This window comes from Phalaenopsis equestris, unplaced genomic scaffold, assembly GCF_001263595.1.
Source record: "Phalaenopsis equestris unplaced genomic scaffold, ASM126359v1 Scaffold000002, whole genome shotgun sequence".
In the NCBI taxonomy this organism is placed as follows: Eukaryota; Viridiplantae; Streptophyta; class Magnoliopsida; order Asparagales; family Orchidaceae; genus Phalaenopsis; species Phalaenopsis equestris.
In genome coordinates, this window is record NW_018164444.1 from 75,327,089 (window position 1) to 75,346,240 (window position 19,152).

At 36.4% G+C, this 19,152-nt stretch overlaps 1 protein-coding gene across 1 annotated transcript in view; it reads right to left on the reverse strand.

Moving 5' to 3' along the window:
• Positions 1–19,152, reverse strand: part of LOC110020161 (E3 ubiquitin-protein ligase UPL7) — a 97,994-nt gene that overhangs the window by 1,321 nt on the left and 77,521 nt on the right. The window contains exons 9-11 of the mRNA XM_020718169.1: positions 7,021–7,191; positions 6,840–6,932; positions 1,049–1,156 (exon numbers count right to left, since the gene is read on the reverse strand). Of these exons, the coding sequence (XP_020573828.1) occupies positions 1,049–1,156; positions 6,840–6,932; positions 7,021–7,191 (372 nt within the window). The remainder of the gene's footprint in view (positions 1–1,048; positions 1,157–6,839; positions 6,933–7,020; positions 7,192–19,152) is intronic.

Here is a 19,152-nt window from a genome sequence, read left to right on the forward strand (position 1 = left end):
CCTCCCTAGGCAAAATCGACGTTCTGGACGCGCCGGTGCAGTCCGTTTTGTCATCCGGGGTCGCTCGGACGACGTCCTCGATAATCGGGTCAAAAAATGCGTCGAAATTCAAATTTCACAAAATTTCGACCCGTGATCGATCGTCTCAAAAGGTTTACTCGAGCCTCGACGAATAACAGTGCTAGAGATGCAAATCGTGGCGATCGGATGCGTCGACTCTCCGAATTGCGAAGTTTGTGCGCGCGGGAGTGCGAATTGTGCAAAAGGCCACCCTAAGGCTCAGGAAGGTCTTATGGGGATCCCTTTTGGGTTTCCTCATGTTGGTTTCACTCTTCTAAGTGCTAGAAGTCGATACCACACACGCGAAACCCCAAAAGGGGACAGAAGTAGGTTGATGTTCTAGAACGAGGCGGGTCCCATTTCTAAGGTTCTAAGATAGTCGAAGGGAGATCTCTAAGGCTAGATCTTAAACCCTAAGAGGAAGACTTAAACCCTAAGAGGAAGATAAGAGGAAGACTAGACCTCACCAAAAATGAGGTCAACACATACATACATACATACATACATACATACAAATCTCAGCTTAGTAATATGCAACCTTGACATATCTTTATAATTTGAAGAGCCAAGAAACGTGCAACAATAGGGGAAGAAGTTAAATTAATATTTATATTTAATGGCAGGAATAAATTAAAGAGTTGTATCACATGTCATATTGTTTGGTGGAGACGTCTAGAAAGGCTAACTAGAACTACTTGATGTATTTTAATACACATCTAGACAAAGCTCTCATCTAGAAACTAGCAAGGCATTAACTACAAAATATATCGGCCCTCTTATTTAAAACAAAAAAAAAAAATCTATAACTGTAGCAAATAAACTTTACAAATATTTATTAGCCTTTATATCCATAGAAGGAACTATACAGGAAACAAACTTGAAATGTTGTACAATTATTTGCAACTAAAGCCATAAATTAGAAAAATTACAATATGCCATTAAAAAAAATTATGAAAGTTTGATTAGAATGTAAAAGTATAAAGAATACCTCCCAGAATATTTTAACTGTCCGGCTTCCCTCAGAATAACCACCAGAATATCTAGTGTTGCGTCTCAGATCATCAACATCAAAGTCATGTTTTCCACCTGAAAGCAACTGTAACCAGAAAATAAAATAAGATCGAATAATAAAGGAGTGCCAAATGTGGAGCTGAAGACAGCATTTGATCACATTGGATAACAATATTATGCACAAATTGTAAAAGAAACATGATCCACCATGTTTTATGTGGGGCCCATTGCCATGTATTATACCAGTGAGACTCGATCCATGAAAACCTTTGGAAATGCTATAACTTTGCTAAAAGCAGATTGCTTGAATAAAAAATATAAATTTGACAAAATACATTACAGATGAAATTTAACTAAGATATATATATATAAAGGAATAGAGGGCCAAAATAAGTATCAGATTATGCCTCAATTTAATTTCCATAGATCTGGCATCTCTAAAACCCATTTCAATTGTTTTTTTGTAATTTCATACTGCAAGTTCAACATCACGTTCTGTATTGAATTGCCATATACACCTACAATTACACACTAAATACCGCTAGAAAAGATGTGAAACATTTGGCATCCAAAAAAGGCTTTCGATATCATTGTTATAAATTTATCATAAAAAAAGTTGAATTTCTCAAATGACTAGGATTAATATAACTTTTTCTAATTTCATTAAGTCACTGAATGGCAATTTGTATGAATAATAACAAATTGCATGAGTGAGATTTATGTAGTGTTGTGGGAGATATATGACTAAAACGGGAGATATATGACTAAAACGGGAAACCGATTCGAGAGACCTGAAGCAATACTTTAAACAGAAGTGCACAAACAAGGAAACAAGGAAAAACACATATTTAATGTGGAAAAAATTGAAGAATGAAAAAAAAAAATCACAAAGCCAAACCACACCAATAAATACACAAAGAAGAAATGAAGAGGATAGTACAAACTGAATCCCTAATAAAAGAAATCCACAAATAATTAATGCACAATAACAATTATATATATATATTATACATTGATAATAAAAAGGAACCGAGAAAAATAATAAGGAATAAAACTAAAATGTTTTACCCTAAACTAAGTCCCCACATCAAAGGATTTTCATAACTAATTTTCTTTTCCTAATAATATAAAATCTAAAAAACTATCCTAAAATAGTTGTCGACATTCCAACACTTCCCCTCAAGCTAGTAAAGAAATATCATCCATTCCTTATTTGGATATAATCATAGAGATATCATAATCATCAAATCCTTTTGAAAACACATGCAAATTGTTCCTTTGTAGCCATATAGGAAGTACGGATCAATTGGCTGCCTAATTTCTATTTTATAGAATAAATATCTATATCACTCCTATCATGTTCGTGACGACACGTTTCAGATCGGCGAAGAAAACGAAGAATGGAAGAAGAGGAAGCAAACAGAGAAGAAAAGGAAATGAACGGAATGGAAAAGAAGTGAGGAATCATGCAATTAAAGAAGGGAAAGGAATTGAATAGTAGAGAACTCAGAGGTCACTTGTGTTCTATAAAACAATGCGTATGAGGAAAGACAAAGCAAGTCCAAAAGAAGAAGAAGAAAGGAGAAAGAGAAAAGAGTAAGGGAAAGGAAGGGTGAGACTCAGCTACATGGAAGGCTCCCTTAGCATAGGAGACAACGTCGGTGACAAGCAGAGGAGGCGACGTCAGTAACAAACCGCGATCAAAGGAAAGAGTTATAAGTTTATTATTTAAATGTTTAACTTAAGTCCAGTTAATTCAAGTATTAAGGAAAGGTTAGAGTTTTAATTTTAAATGTATTGATGTATAAATTAATATTATTTAATATTTTCTTAATCAAACTTAAAGTTTAAAGTAATGAAATCTTAATAGTACGATACAATAATAATTGATAATTAAATTAAAATATAATAATTGAATACTTTATATTTTTATAGGTGATAATTTGATAGAAGTAATAGAAATTAAAAGCAAGCATATCGTCTATCATCGATGAGAATACTCAAATTGTTATACAATGATAATATTATTTTTTTCTCGATCAAATAAATTTTTTATTACTGTTATAATATTGTATACCCATGAATAAAGGTTCTAATGAATTTGTTCATATTGTAAAAAAGACTTGTGAGCTAAGTTTGTAGATCCTGAATCTTGCACAAAAATATTGAATGTTATGCAAGTGAGAATGAAATATTTATTATTAGAAAGTGTTTTTTTTTTTATGGCATGTTTATATTTGCATGATCTTATGATACTAGTGGGAGAACACTAACGTACCCGTGCACATATATAGAAAAGGACATTGATATCAAAGTACATTAAGTGGTATAATTTTAAAACAATGTTTCTGTGATAGTTGGACATATATAAAATGATATTGACATATTACTGATATAACAAGATTCATTGATAACATCTCATATGTTATTATTGATTTATTAAAAGTTTTAGGACGCATTTGCTTTCTTTTTTCTTGTATTATTATCGTTTAGGAGTATGAGTATTCATTGTCTTAATTAGTTTATTGTTATTTTTAAGCAAAATTTTCAGGTTAATTTAATTGATTAAAAGTTGAACGATATGAGGGATAATGTTTATAGAAGATACGGGTAACCAATAATGAAGTATTCTTAATTTTACTATTTTAATTTAGATTGATTAATGTCTTTTTCATTTCTTAATAGAAAACAAATATGGAAAAATTTAATTTTCATCGTCCGAACGCCTGTTCCCGTCTTCATTAATTCAAAGCCCTAGGCCGGGTCGTGACAATATTGTACTGGATAATGAGCAATATTGATGATTTTGCTGACACAACATAGCCTTATAAGCTCCTCCCATTTTATCTTGAGATTTTCAATGATGATATTCAACCACATGGCCCACACACACTTTCAGCATGATCCTAAACTCCCCTTCCACACTTGACTAATGTGCCACATTTTATTTCTTACTCCTCCATATAACCAGATTACCACCTCAGACCATGTAATAACCTGTGTGGAACATCTATCAACAAGAGATCTTGCAAAATTTGCATCAGTATAAGCTTCAAGAATCAGCATCTCATCTTTATTGAATAAAATTTCTTTTCTTGGATTAACATTTTGGTAATGGAGTGTCTGATTTGTAACTTGTAGGTGAACTTCTTTAGGGTTGTGCATGAACTAACTAACAACACTCACATCACAGATAATGTTGGGTCGAGTGTGTGTCAAATATATTAGCTCTCCAATCAAATTTTGAAACCCTTTATTATCTATTACCTTGTCATTATTCACCTCTCCAAATTTGTGATTGGGCCCAATCAAAGTTGAAGCAAGTTTATAGAATAAATTATCAGTTTTCTTCGAGAAGTTAATCACATACTTCTATTAGGAAACAAAAATACCTTGCCAAGGTCAAGCTACCGCTATCCCAAAGAAATATTTGAAGCTTCCCAAGTATTTGATTTCAAATTCCATTGCCAAGTAATTTTTTAAGGCCTCCTTTTCTTCTCATTATTCCTAAAAATAATTATGTTATAAACATATGCTAGAAGAGCGTGTTTGATGAATACTGTATGATCGCCTTGATTCTGCTTATACTTAATATTAAGCATCACATTTGTAAACTTATCAAAACAAGCTCCTGGAGACTACTTGACTTCATATAATGCCTTTTTCAATTTGCAAAACATTACTCCAAAGCTCAATGGATTCTCCATGTATATCTCTTCCTCTAATTTACCATGAAGGCATTCTTCACATCAAATTATTATAAATCCCAATTGAAATTTATAGCAAAGGATAAAAGAAGCCTCACTTTATTCATCTAAACCACTGCAGAAAAAAAAATCTATTGATTGTTCATTCGATATGTTTGTGTAGCCATTAACATTGTTGTGTATCTCTCTAGAGTCCCGTCTGAACTAGATTTCATGACAAACTTCCCACTCCTTATTTATTTTGTGACAGCTCAACTATTTCTCATGTGTTGTTCTTCTAAAGTGCCTCCATCTCTATTCTCATAATTTTTCTCTATTTCTCATCAGATAAAGCCACATATGAGGTATTAGGTATTGGGATGGATTTTAAGTTAACAAAGAAACTTCTGTGAGATGAAGAAAATATATGAAAAGACACTGATTGGCCAATGAATAACTTGGTTGTTTGGTGTTTTCTCTTTCCTTTTCGCTTTCCCTTTTATCAAGGCAATAAGTCAGTCATAATCATATGGAATAGGCGAGGAAATTAGAGTTATGCATGACCCTTTTTTCTAAAGGAGTAAGATTTGGACTTCATGACCACACGAAAATTTAGTTGATATAAGCTCAAAGTAAATACAATTTAATTATAGAAAAAGTTTAATGATGAAGATAAGTTAAGCTTAAGATAGGCCATATCACGTTTGGATATGTTGACAAAAATATATTTATGATACTGTGTAAGTGGGGCAAAAAATTGTCATTGGAGACGAGGATCTATAAAATAATTCAATAGAGATAATACTAAGTCCCGCCAAGGTTCTATTGAACTTCAGAGTTTACACCCTATGTTATGTTGTTTGGATTTTCAGCACATTATATTAAAATGGCCCATAAACCTAGACAATTATATATAACACAATCTGAAATTAAATGAAATAAAAAAGTAGAAAATAAAAAATTAAAAAAAATGATTTGATGAATGTAAATCAATATGCAATTAATTGAGTCATTAATTGACAAAATATACTAAGAAAAACTACATGTACAATAAAATTTTAACTTTCTATGCAAGGATTTCTTTAATTTTCAATGTTATAGCGATGCACTTATCATATGTATCCAATTTATGTTTATGTTATGTCTATTCATGAGAGTATGCATGTTGTTTATTATTCTTTAATATTTGTGTTGTGTATTATATTTTTCTATTTTGATAAGTCATATAGTTCACTAAAATGCTATAAACATTTCTATAGATAAAGAAAAAGAGAAGGAAGAGGCTGAGTAGAATCGGTATAAATTGTGATTATATTTTATTATAAAGCTATTATAAGACAAAATTTTGAAGTATGAAATAAAACGAAGCTTATATTTTTATAAAAAATTTGGTACATTTTAAATGCTTTATAGATATATTTAAATAAAATATTTTTAGCAGTTTCCGCTAAATTTGACTCGTTGATTTTATTGAATATATGTGAAGTGGAGCAATGTATTATGTGTTATTTCAGGAGAATTTAGATGATTGTCTCTCATTCTATCCTTACTAGTAAATACCAAAATAGAATTTGAATTATATTCAGTTAGCTGAATCTCACTCACCGATTTTACATCCTGTGTTGATTTAAGGAGAGATAATAATGGGGCGTGACAAGTCGGATACTAGCAACGTGAGATTTCTATTGTTTTTTAATAGGTCAACACAATGAAAACAAACTTATTTTACTATAAAAATATAAATAAACAAAATGACTCATTATATATTAATTAGAAAAATTTTACGTACCACCTTTCAATACTGCATGCCTTAATTTTTTTTTTTCAAATCAATCACCATTTTCTCTTCATTCTCCTTTTTCTCTTTTAAATTTGGAAAAGAATGCTAAGCAATTCTTATCTTGAAAAAACTACTGCCAACTTTGTTTAATCTCAACATAAATTTTAATAGAAATTAAAAGAAAATGTTACTGAATTTAATAACTGCATAAAAAGTGAAAAATATTTACAAGCTTTCACAAGAAGCAGACAAGGACCGTTCATAAAAACTCTAGTATATACAGTTAAAGGTGGAGAGAATACCTGATTAAATTCATTTGCATTAAATAAACTCAACCATGAAGGCGCTATGAGATCAATAAGCCCACGATAAAATGCATTTGCTGATGCAAGCATCTGAAAATCAATATTTTGAACAAATAATAAATATATGCATATTAGAAATGATTACATACTCAATGAAATGACGGACTAGATGACATACTTGCCAATTGAGCTTATAATCAGCAATCGCATGGATATATTGTAGCTTATTCTCATTTGTGACCAAAACATTCCTACCATCAGGTCTAAGCTCTCTCACTATCCTCTTTCCACAAACCTCTTCAGTCACTGTAAAATCTAATGACAATTCTGCCACATCACCATCATAGTGCTGTTCACAAATCATATTTTGTACATCCGCAAAGCAATTAGAGGAATTAATATAATCAATTCAATCATAATTTGCAAATTGGAAATAATACCAGCTTAAAGATGATCTATGAGATTTCACTACTAGCAAAGCACAAAAAAGTAAAAGCTTGTGAAAGAATGAAACTCAATCTAAAATCCAGTTCTTTGTGGAAAGCATCAACTAAAAGCAAGCAAAAGCTAAAATTTGGAAAAGCATCAAATTCAGATTCCATTAAAATACCACAAATCTTACCTCAACTAAAGAAACATTAACCAGATATCCATTTGATGAAAAAGAAGTAAAGTGAATTTGGAATTTCAAACAAGTGTAGCTTACAGGATGACAAAACCGTCCCAGGAATGAGAATCACCTCATGTTGTTCCGAAATTACAAAAACTGCACAAGGCCATACCCAATATAAAAAAGCTGCACGAGCCACATTGTGATAACACTATTATTATCACCCTACTCAGATTAGCCATATCCCAACAATATAGATTAGCGTTTTAAATCCTTGAAATTCTTACCGTACTAGCAAAGCCTGATAAATGGAAATATTGGATCATCCTATTTCTTTTAAGTGAAGATACTTTAGCCAAATAAACTGCTTGTACAACAATGGATGGAAAGCATAAGACAATATTAAAATAGCAAACATACCACCAAACCATTGACAAGGCATCTGCATATCATAGCAATCATCATTAGCATTATAAAACTTGTCCCATCACCTACAAAGTATTTCTCTCTCCCACCTTATTAGCGCATATTCTACTTTCTACTGCACATGGTCAAACACAAGTTTTTCACCCATAAGATAATCTCAAATAGGCATCATTCTCCATTATACTCATTTTGCAATCCATCCTAAAATTCTCATCAGTGACACATGTAGCTGGTTGCCAATCAATTCTTTTGTTGATAATGTAGCGCAAAGATCCCCATAATATAGCCAATTTAATGTAATTTAACAAAAAAACTTCAAATCTTCACAATATTATCTTTACTATAATTGTATCTTAAAAGTATATTCCCTTTTTAATCACCCAGCTACGACTCAATGAAATATATAGTTATCCATCCCCGTTCGTACATGAATTTGGTCCTGAATAAAGTAACTTAACATTGGGATATTTCTTAGCCTCCATCACTAAAGAAAAATGGATATTAATACATATACATAATGATCGGACATTATATACTCAATTTCTATAATGCCGTAAGCCTGTTCTACTCTAAAATTACATCAATTGTGTTTCAACAACTACAAAAATATTTCATTTTTAAGGAATAATGTTATTTGAAAATAACATATGCCAAGGTTGCACTTTTTAAATCCCATTGCCTAAGCATCTTCCATTTAGAATGGCATGCGAAATAATAATAAATTTTATAAATTGAAATAAGAGCTGCTATATAGCATGGACAGGAATACTAAAACAAAATTAAAACCATTTTAGAAAAAAAGACACAGGGCTCAGGGAAGGACCAGCCAGTCCTCTAGGGAGCCTTCCCCTTCTTCCTTTCCCCTTTTCTTATCTTTCTCCTCCTCCTTCCTTCCTCACCTTTCCTTTCTCTTCCCCTCAATCTTTCCTTCCAAAGCACTTTCATATTTTACATTCTTCCTAAAGTCTAAAATCTAAAATCATAATTATATTTTATTCTCCTTTCTTATTTAAATCCTTTCTCATTTTAAATCATTTCTTAAAATCTGAAAATCTGATAATATTTTATTTTCCTTCTTTATTTTTATTACCTAAAAGAAGTATAGCCTCTTTATAAATATGGGATGATGTGCTTAGAGTTAGGGAGTCTTGTTTTGATATCTGAATTCAGGTTTTAGCTTGGTATTTCCCCTTCGAGGGCTGTATCCGAAGTCGAGATAGTACTCCGGCTGTCCCTCGTCCGAGGTGGTGATCGCCTCTACGGGTCCAGGTGGTGCTCTGGCTGTAGCTCCACCCCGTCGAAATATTTATATATTCTTCCAACCTTGCCGCTGCTGCTCCTTGACTCCAACACCCCCAGCAACTTCCAAACTTCCCCCTTACCCTTTCATGCTGCAGTCCAGCCTCCTTGCACCCAACCAGCTGCAGCCCAGCTTCTTCCTCCCTCCAAACTGCTGCCAGCCTTCTCCCAACCAGGCCGCAGCTCTCCATTACTGCAGCCAGCCTTCTCCCAACCAGGCCGCAGCTCTCCATTATACTCCCAGCAGGCTGTCGCTGCCCCTTGCACCTTGCAGGCCACTGTCCAACCTCCTCCCTGCACCCAACCAGCTGCAGCCCAGGTTCTTCCTCCCTCCAACTTGTTGCCAGCCTTCTCCCAACAAGGCCGCAGCCCTCCATACTCCTCCCTGCACCGAACCAACTGCAGCCAGGCTTCTTCCTGCAGGTTCCCTGCAGGCCAACCTTCTTCCACAGCAGCCCACCATTCTCCGGCCTTCACCGCAGCCTCAATCCAGCCTCCAACAACGTTCCTGCTTCTCTCCAGCTACTGTTTGACGTCTTTACTATTGATGATCTGCTGTCCTACTTCTTCCATAGCTACCTGCCATTCCTCTATCCTTCACCACAGCCGCCAATCCAGCCTCCCCTCGCCTGAATCCCTCCTCATCAAACGTGTTGTGTCTAATTTGTTAAGCATCAGTTGTAATTCTTTGTTTTGGGCTTTGGCTTTCGTTATTTCGAGACTTCATCGTAACAATATTTTAAGTGAGTAATAGAATTGTGTCTTGCCTCGTGGTTTGGATTCCAATATCAAAAATCAATAACAATCAAGTTTATGTTTAAAGAAAATGATAATGTTAAGAATAAATGGCAAAGGAACTAAAAAGCATTGAAATGAATGTACTAACGAGGCAGAAAAGACCCTATGGTGCACAATTGCATAAAATAAAATTCGGTGAAGTGGGAATGAAAGAAAAGTAGATTATCATCAATAAGATGTATAGATAGAATCATTATGAAAGGCATTGGATTCAAAAAAATAGAGCAACGATGATTTCAATTAAAGATGCCTATAATGACTTCCGTAAACTCAAGCCAAATTGGCATGCAGTACTCAAAATAACTGAACAAATAAGGCTTCATAAGCAGTCCTTAAAATAAGTTAAGCTAGGCGTAATGGTAATTATGATGTTATATGTTAGCTATTTTAGAACCTTTTTATTATTCTTATCAAGCATTGCCGATGTTGTTAACTCCATTTTACACAATTTTTCACACAGTGTAGGTTTGCAGCAATGGTACTTTTGATTTGTACCTCTATTTTGTACCTATGAAATTAATCAGTTGTAATCATTTTAATAAATATTACATAGTTTTATCATGCATATTCTCCTAAATACCTGCTGATACAGGAGTTACAAATCATACTGAAAGAGAAAGAACAGCTAACATGACACAAACTCACAATAGAGCTCGATCCATGGGTGGTGGAAGTCAGCTAGGTGGTTAGGGAGCGAAGATAGATGGCTGACATGGGTTGTAGGTGGTTGGAACAACAAAAAAAAGGGGCTGAAAGCACATTGGCAACAAAGCGGAGGGCTAGGACGGCCAGGGCACCAAGTGTGGTGGTAAGTGGAGCAGCTAGTCAAGGTGGGAAAGGCTGGAACAGCCAGGGGAGGGAAATAAAACAGCAGATGTGTTGATTTCCGGATGACAACAGCATCACAGACAGCGACACGAGGGAGGGAACAGTGGCGGAAGTGTAGGTGGATGGCTGGAACTGCGCTAGTCAAGGTGGGAAAGGCTGAAACAGCCAGGGGAGGGAAAAAAAACAGCAGATGTGTTGATTTCCGGATAACAACAGCATCACAGACAGCGACACGAGGGAGGCAACAGTGGCGGAAGTGTAGGTGGATGGCTGGAACTGAAATGGCAGCAAAGAGGAAAAAGGAAAAGGCGATGATGGTGGCTAGAACTGCAGAAAACATAAATCGAAATGTTGTTCGACTGCAGTGAGATATGCCGATCGGGAGCGACATGGAGAGAATATGGAAGGATATAGGGAAGTTAATCACCATTTCGGGAGAGAGATACAGTCATAGCATCACTCAATCCCTCGGATGCAGCCCTTGAAGGGAGAAACGGAAGTCGGCGGTTGTACTAAACAAACTCACGTCAAAAACTAAACTTAGAACAACAGGGATACAAGTATATAATAAGAGGATAACTAGTAGTGGCCCAAGAGGACCGACCGACTACTCGAAAGGGAGAACCTAGACTGGTTCGGTCCAGGTGGAGGAACGGGTGGCACGGAAAGATCGTGTGCGGCACTTGTTGCATTAGCGAGGGCCTGAGCACCTCCGTGTTGGGCATGGCGCCCCCACTTCATTCTCCCGAGGTTGAGTGGACTAGCACGAACCAGTCCAGCCTCCCTGCTGGAGCGAACCATGCAGATCAACCCAATTTCCGCCCCTCCTCATCTCAGGCCTTAATTTCTCCCTACCAAATCCTTTCGTTTCTACTTGGAGTGAATTTCAAGTTTTTTGTCTATATCTTACATTCTTGTTTAATCCGTACCTATTTCTCCACTTACCCAATTTAGGCCTCACTTCCATATTATTTATAATTGTCGTGTGCTCATTACAAAAGAGTGCTTGATCATTTTCTAATTTCAGGTGTGTCATCCAAGCATTCCCTCTTCTAGAGTTGTATCCGACGGCGAGCAGTGTTAAGTTTGTATCTCTCCCAAGGTAGTGTGTATCTCCACTTTGGTCCTTCCTCCCCCTATCAGTCACAGATGCCTTCCTCTGCACAGAAAGGCCGCTAGCCCCTTTCCCCGCTTTCCATTGCCAAACGCACTCCCTCAACCCTCCACAAAAAGGTTGTTGCTCCCCTTAGGAATCAACTCAGCTGATCGCCAACCGTATTTGCGCCACAGACGAGCCTCGGATCTCTTTTCGGTTTGCTCCCAGCTATTCACAGACTCGTCGAGCCCTTCTCCACCCAGGTCAGCCGCACAACACCAGCCCCTGTCGGGTCGTCCGCCTCAACCAGGCATTCGAGCGCCCCCTTTCTGTCGCTTTCAGGTTCATGTCTATTGCCTCTATTGATTTGCGTCGCTACCAACCTTCCAATCTAGTATTCTCAAATTTCCCGAGGATCGTTCAGCTCTTCCATAACACTTGTCGTACCCTGACGTCACGCCCACAACTTCCTCCGTTCACCGGATCTACTGTCATCATTTGAGAGGCTTGTTTCTGTCTTTTGTTATTTCGCTTCTGCAATTTGCATTATCATTATCTGTGTTGTGATATTGTTGTTGTAGCGCCGTCCTTGCACCCCTTTTGAAAATCAGCAATAAAATTGTGTCATTTGTGTCGTGGTATGGGTTAACTCTGATATCAGGGGAACTTCGAACGCATAAAGTTTCTGCCTCCTCACAGTAGTCAGGTCGGCCTTGCTGAAGGTATTAGGAATAACATAATCTCCTGAAAAGTCAATCATGTATGTGATGACATTTCATAACATGTCTTTATAAATAAAATATGTATCCTCTTCTGGCATATCATAAGTTGGAGCTGCATATAGATGTAGGTTCCTGCAATGTAACTCTCGAGCCATTAAGTCGGAAACCTTCTTTTACGTTTTGTATTCAGTGGAATGTAGCTGATAAACAAATATGTGGGGAAAAATCAACTCTAGGAAGGAATATAAGGTAGACTGCGCCAGTCTCACTAGCAACCACTGAAGAGAGATGTTTTCTTCTTCAGTGATAGAACTTGGATCCCATTGAAGAATTATCTTCCCCATCAAACTCCCAAGATAATTTTTGAAGTTGTGATTAATCCTTCATGTTTAGACATATGATGGTGAGGACACTGTTGAACTAAATCTATATCTGAAGAACTCTATCTAATCTTTCAAACGTGACACAAAAGAAACTTGTTTCTGACATGATGGACCTCCCTCAGTAGAGAAACCCCATGAAGGAGTATATAAATTTAAAAGTCAGAATTTCTCTTATTTTGGGTTGTCATGTCTCTAGTGTCAGTTCCATGAACTCCAGCCTAATTTGGTTGGAGACTCACTCATGGGCTCAGCTAGAACTATGTGCATTTTTTCCTCACCAGTTGGAGGCTGATAATCTTTTGTGTCATCACCTTCTTCAGTGTCTATTATGTCGTTACTTATTTTTTCAACAACACCCTACTCTATAAAATAGAAAATTCCTCTAGTTGTGTAATCTAATTCAATATGCCCAAATCAGTGGTACTTGAAAACAGTTCATGAAGAGGACAACTTTAGGGATACTAGTTTGCTACACCTGTTCTCTACATTGAATCATCTTTTCCTCAAGCGAGTAGGTTTGGGTATTCCCCTGGGTGTACTCTAGTTGTAATATCCTGAGGATTAACTCTTCCTGTGAGATGTGGTGATCTTCCGGTTATGTGATCTCTCCATTTTTTAAGCTGAGGTTTGGACAACTGGCCTATAGTGAATTAGTAGGTACTGGCGTTGCATCTACTATTTCATCTCAGATCAGTTAGTGTTCTTGTCTTTCCCTCGTGCTATTATATGTATTTTTAATTTGCCACCAGAATAATGTATTATTCTTTAACATGTTGGCGGACTGTTTCACCATTCTGTTTGGTGGGACTTCCTGACACTCAAAGACACATTAAATTGTTCAGAACCACTGGAAGAACTCATCATGGTCCATGTAGTCATCAAAATGACGCCAATCTACATTTACTTCAAAATTTTCTTTTTTAAAATATTTCAGGTCATATCTTCAAGGTAGAGGTCCTTTATTTTTAGAATATGCATGGTTGAAGAGATTTGCTTCATTCCTTTGATCTAGTAAGTCACCGTTGTGCCTATAGATGACCCATCTGGATTGCCTCATCTCGAAGGTACCAAGCCTCTGTTAAAGTTGGTGGGATTCCCACTGCGATTATCTCCTTGGCAACATGACTAGGTTTTGGGTGTGGGTGGGTGAAAGGAGGTGTGTAAGGGTGATATTAGGTGAGAAAGAAAAATTTTAGGTGGAGGTAGAGTTAGATATTAGTGAATGCTAGAAACCCTAAGATAGTTAACCCAAACAACAATAAAAAAGCTAATTAGGTCATTACAGGTCAAGTTGGCACTGCATTTTCGCTGCGGCACAGCCAATTGTCGTTGTCTCCGTTGTTCAGCAAGTTTAACTAAACGCGTCTGATACGCCACATTGTTTGAGGGGCGGGCAATATTATTATTATAAAGCCAATTAGTTCATTACGGGTCAGTTGGCACTGTATTTTTGTTGCGGTGCAGCCAATTGTCCTTGTCTCTATTGTTTAGTATGTTTAATTAAACACGCCTGATAAGCCACACTGCATGAGGTGTGTGGCTTTTTCCGCGTTTGTTGGTTTGCTACTACTCTCGTGCTCCTCCCGCTCAGCCTCGTCCCGCAAGCTCTCTGTCTGGGTTTTTTCTCTTACTCCTTTCCTTCATTCGATGACATCTGTGATGAGGGTTTCCCAGTGTTTGTTTCCTTCTTCCTCCAGTATCCTCTACCCTCATAAATTATTCGTGGATTTGCTCTATTAGGCGTATGATTTGCACATAGATTTTCTTTTTTAGGATTTTTACATACATAGCACCGATGACATCCTTTTTTTCTCTATTTTTTGAAGGCTACAACTTCCTATTTTCTTTGTGCTCTGTGATTTTAGTTGGATTTTGGTATGTTCGATTTGTGGCCTTTGGTTGGTATATACATAGTGTTTGTTCTGCTATGTTGGTTTTGAATTTATTGGTATAATTACATACCTATCACCTAAAAAGATGATTTGTGTTTTGCTCTACCCGGTATCATTTTGATATTAAAGTGTAAATTTGAGAAATAAATACAAGTTGGTGTTGAATTTTTTAATAGCAAACTTATGGTTGCTATGTATTATATTAATATGGATTGGAATTTTATCAAAAATTTTGATATTTGAGTGAGAATTTGAGAAATGGATGATAGTTGGTGGTGGATTTGTTAACAATAATGTTTCAGGTGTTGTGTATGATACGGATATGGATTGAGAGTTTATCATGAATTTTGATTTTTGAGTAAGAGTTCAAAAAATGGTTGCAAGATGGTTTAGCATCTGTTAACAGCAACGTTTTGGGTGTTGTGTGTGTTATGAACATGGATTGGGGATTTATCATGAATTTTGATTTTTGAGTAAAAATTTGAAAATTTGTTGCAAGATGGTTTAGCATTTGTTAACAGGAATGTATATGGTGTTGTGTATATTCGTTTTCATGAAGAATGGATGAAGGGTGGTATATTTTATTGTTTCGGTGTTGTGTATGTTGTGAATATGGATTGGAGATTTATCATGAATTTTGATTTTTGAGTATAAATTTGAAAATTTGTTGCAAAATGATTTAGCATTTGTTAACAGCAATGTATCTGGTGTTGTGCATATTTTGTTTCATGAAGAATGGACGAAGGGTGGTATATTTTATTATTTTAGTGTTGTGTATATTTTGTTGTATGGTTTTTTTTCATGGCAATGATATGCCCTTTGATTTCATGGATGAAAAATGGCATGTTTAGTTGTGTATATTTCATGGTTATTGGACTTCATAATAAAAAAGCTCATGTTACAAAGTGAGTCCCAATTTGTATTTTGATTTTAGTGTTTCTCTTGAGCTTTCAAAATCTGACGCCACTATTTGTTTGGTGTGGAGTTGGTAAAATGGTGTGGTGAGGGGGCGGTGGTATGGTGTGTGGATGTGGTGTGTAGGGTGGTGGCATGTTGTGTGGAGGTGGTGATGTGTGGTGTAGGGGTGGTGGTGTGTAGATGTGGTGTGTAGGATGGTGATGTGGTATGGAAGTGTGGTATGTGGTGTGGGGGTGGTGGGTTGTGGTGTGGAGAAGGCTGTGTTTCGTGTGGAACTAGTGGTGTGCGGTGTGGGGGTGGTGGGGTGTGTATGTACTGTGCGGTGTGGATTTTGTGGTGTGTGGTGTGGGGGCAGTGGTGATGAAAATATGACAATGTTATTTTTCTATGAGTTGTGGTAATTAATTTTTATGTCAAATATTTATGTTGTTTAACTCTTTTTATACTAGTAATACAATGGTTAAGACCAAGGTACTTGGTTCATCTGATATGTGGGATAATGAAGTTGAACTAATATTTTGTGACATCTGCCCTAAGAAGATGGAAACACGAAATAGGCCTACAACTTATTTTACAAGGAGGGCTGGTAAAATATTATGAAATAGTTCAAGGAAAATACGTAAAAGGAATATGATATGATGTAATTGAAAAATAAGTGGGATCAATTAAACAAAGACTGAAAATTTTGGACGAAATTGAAACGAGGATCCATGAAATTGGGTTAGGATCCAACAAAGCGGACAATTGATGCTTCAGAAAAATTGTGAGATGAGAGATTTGAGATAAAAATAGATCAAACCTAGATAATATGTTTTTTTTTACCTGAAATATATAAACATATCCAACCATCAAGTTGCAGGTGGTGCCAACTCCAAAAAAATTCAAATTTAATTGCATTAACCCTGAGCTAGAAGAGAAGTTGGACTGTATGTTTAGTGGAGTCGTGGCAATGAGCGATTATGCATAAACCCCTAGTGAGCGAATGTTTGTGGGCATAACTGAGAATTTGGATGTTAAACAAACAACTAACTCCAACGAAGGGCCCAACCCAAACCTCAATAAAGTTGAATCCACTAGTCGATCAAAGCGTCCAAAATTGAGAAAAAGAAAAAAATGGGTTGTTTTCATCATAAGCCAAATCATACAATTAGTGGCTTCATGCAACAATGACCCTAGGACAACACAAGCAAATGTCATCAGCAAGGAATGCGAATTCTGGAGGCAACTCTAGAAATTTATAACATAACGTTATATTTGTTCACCATGAAGTTGTTGGACCCAACCCGTGGATAGTTCTTTATGACGATGACCCATGACTATAGGGTCAATTATTTGCGTATTTTTATGACAGCAATGACGCTTGAATTCCATTATTTCTCATTGGACTATTTGTATTTGTTTTACATTAAGAGAATTTGGTTCTTTTTCTTTGGATTGTTCTTTTTCTATGGGACAGTTAATCTTGCGTTGAATGTTTGTTTTATCATCACAAACTTTCTTATTTGGTTTTCTGAGTTCATTTTTTATTATTGCTTTACTAGGGAATAGTGTGATAGTGGCCAATTCGGTGATTATTATGTGTTACATGAATAAAGCGCTTGTCAAACATGGATTCACATAGACAAACACAGAAGGAGAATTGCAGCTAGGGTGTGTTCCCCTCTTTTTCAGTGCTATGTTTTTTTTTGAGACTCTACAGGATGTTTTTTTTAGTGGCATTCATATATAACACATATGAGCTCGGCATTACGTGGTTTGACGACAACAAAGAACTTCTTTTAAGAGGTCTGTTGTCTTTTTGTAGTGACAGATTCATTGGTTTATGATATGTTCTCTAGGACCTTAGAGTTTAATAAAACTTGTATTGGTTAAGTATACTATTTTTTCTGCTAATACTGCATGTAACGATTTGTGCTTTGTTGTTTTAAATCTTCAAAAAAGATGAGCTTGAAGACATCTGGTACTTCCAGAGGATTGTACTGCTACTATGGGCTAATCATGCTCCTTGATTACTTCGTGACAATTGCAGCTACGGGAGAATTTTATAAGTGTCTGAGGAGAAGACAAGAAAGCTATGACTCCCTTAGGTAAACAGATGGGTGGAGGAATTGATAGTCGATAGTGATCAAGGCGTGGCAAGTTTCCTTGGAAGACGGCTTATCTCGTGACATAAGTCAAGTGCATTTTAAAAATAATGAAATCACAATATTAATTGTAATTGTAATAGTTTATTTGTAAAATGTTGATTATCGTGTAACACTAAATAGAACGCAATGGAAAAAAAGGATTCATGTAGTCGACCCCACGTGGTGGGATTAAGGGTGGTTTGTTGTTGTTATTGTGTTATAGTGTTGTGAGGTGTCTGATTTTGTTTTGTAATATTCAAACTACATTTTGACAAATTTTGCTTTTATTAATTTTCTAATATAAACAGTTCTGTTATAAACAACACTATAGCACAGAGCAAAAAAATCATTTATTCAGAAACAACATCCTGTAAAAAATAAACAGACAATCGGCTACTCCCCAACAACTTCCTATCATAGTTATCGTGTATTAGCTTTTTAAAAAGTTGTAACTGCCCCAAACATACCCTACAATTCACACGCTGAAAGAGACATAACAACAAACAAGACACAAACTCACAATAGAGCTTGATCCATAGGTGGCGGAGCTCGGCTAGGTGGTTGTGGAGCAGAGATAGATGGTTGAATTACGTTGGAAATTGGAACAACAAAAAAGGGGATAGAATTGTGTTGGCAGCGATACCGAGGGCTAGGAGAGCGACAACAACAAGTGGAGCAGCGAGGCACGGTGGGAACGGCTGAAATGGCCAAAAAACAGCAGGTGTGTTGTTTCCAGGCTGACAACTTTACTGATAGTTGGACAACAATCGAAACAGCGAGACGAGGGAGGGAATAGTGGCAACACCGAAGGTGGAGTGGCTGGAACTGCGATGGCAACGAAGAGAAGAGAGGAGAAGGCGATTGCAATGGCTAGAACTGCAGAAAACAACAATTGAAATGCTATTACGAGTAGTTGTCAGCTGCAGCGAGATACAGTCACCAGGAGCGATGTGGGAGGATATGGAAGGGGATAGTGAAGACAATCACCACATTGGGAGAAATACAGTCATAGCGCTACTTAATCCCACGGATATAACCCTTGAAGGAAGAAATAGACGTCGACAGCTGTTCTAAACAAACTTCCACTAAAAACTAAACCCAGAACATCATGAAGACAAATATACAATAAGAGGATAAATAAGAGTGGCCGAAGATGACCAACCGACTCCTTAGAAGGGACAAAACTAGACTGGTTATGTCTGGGCAAAAGAA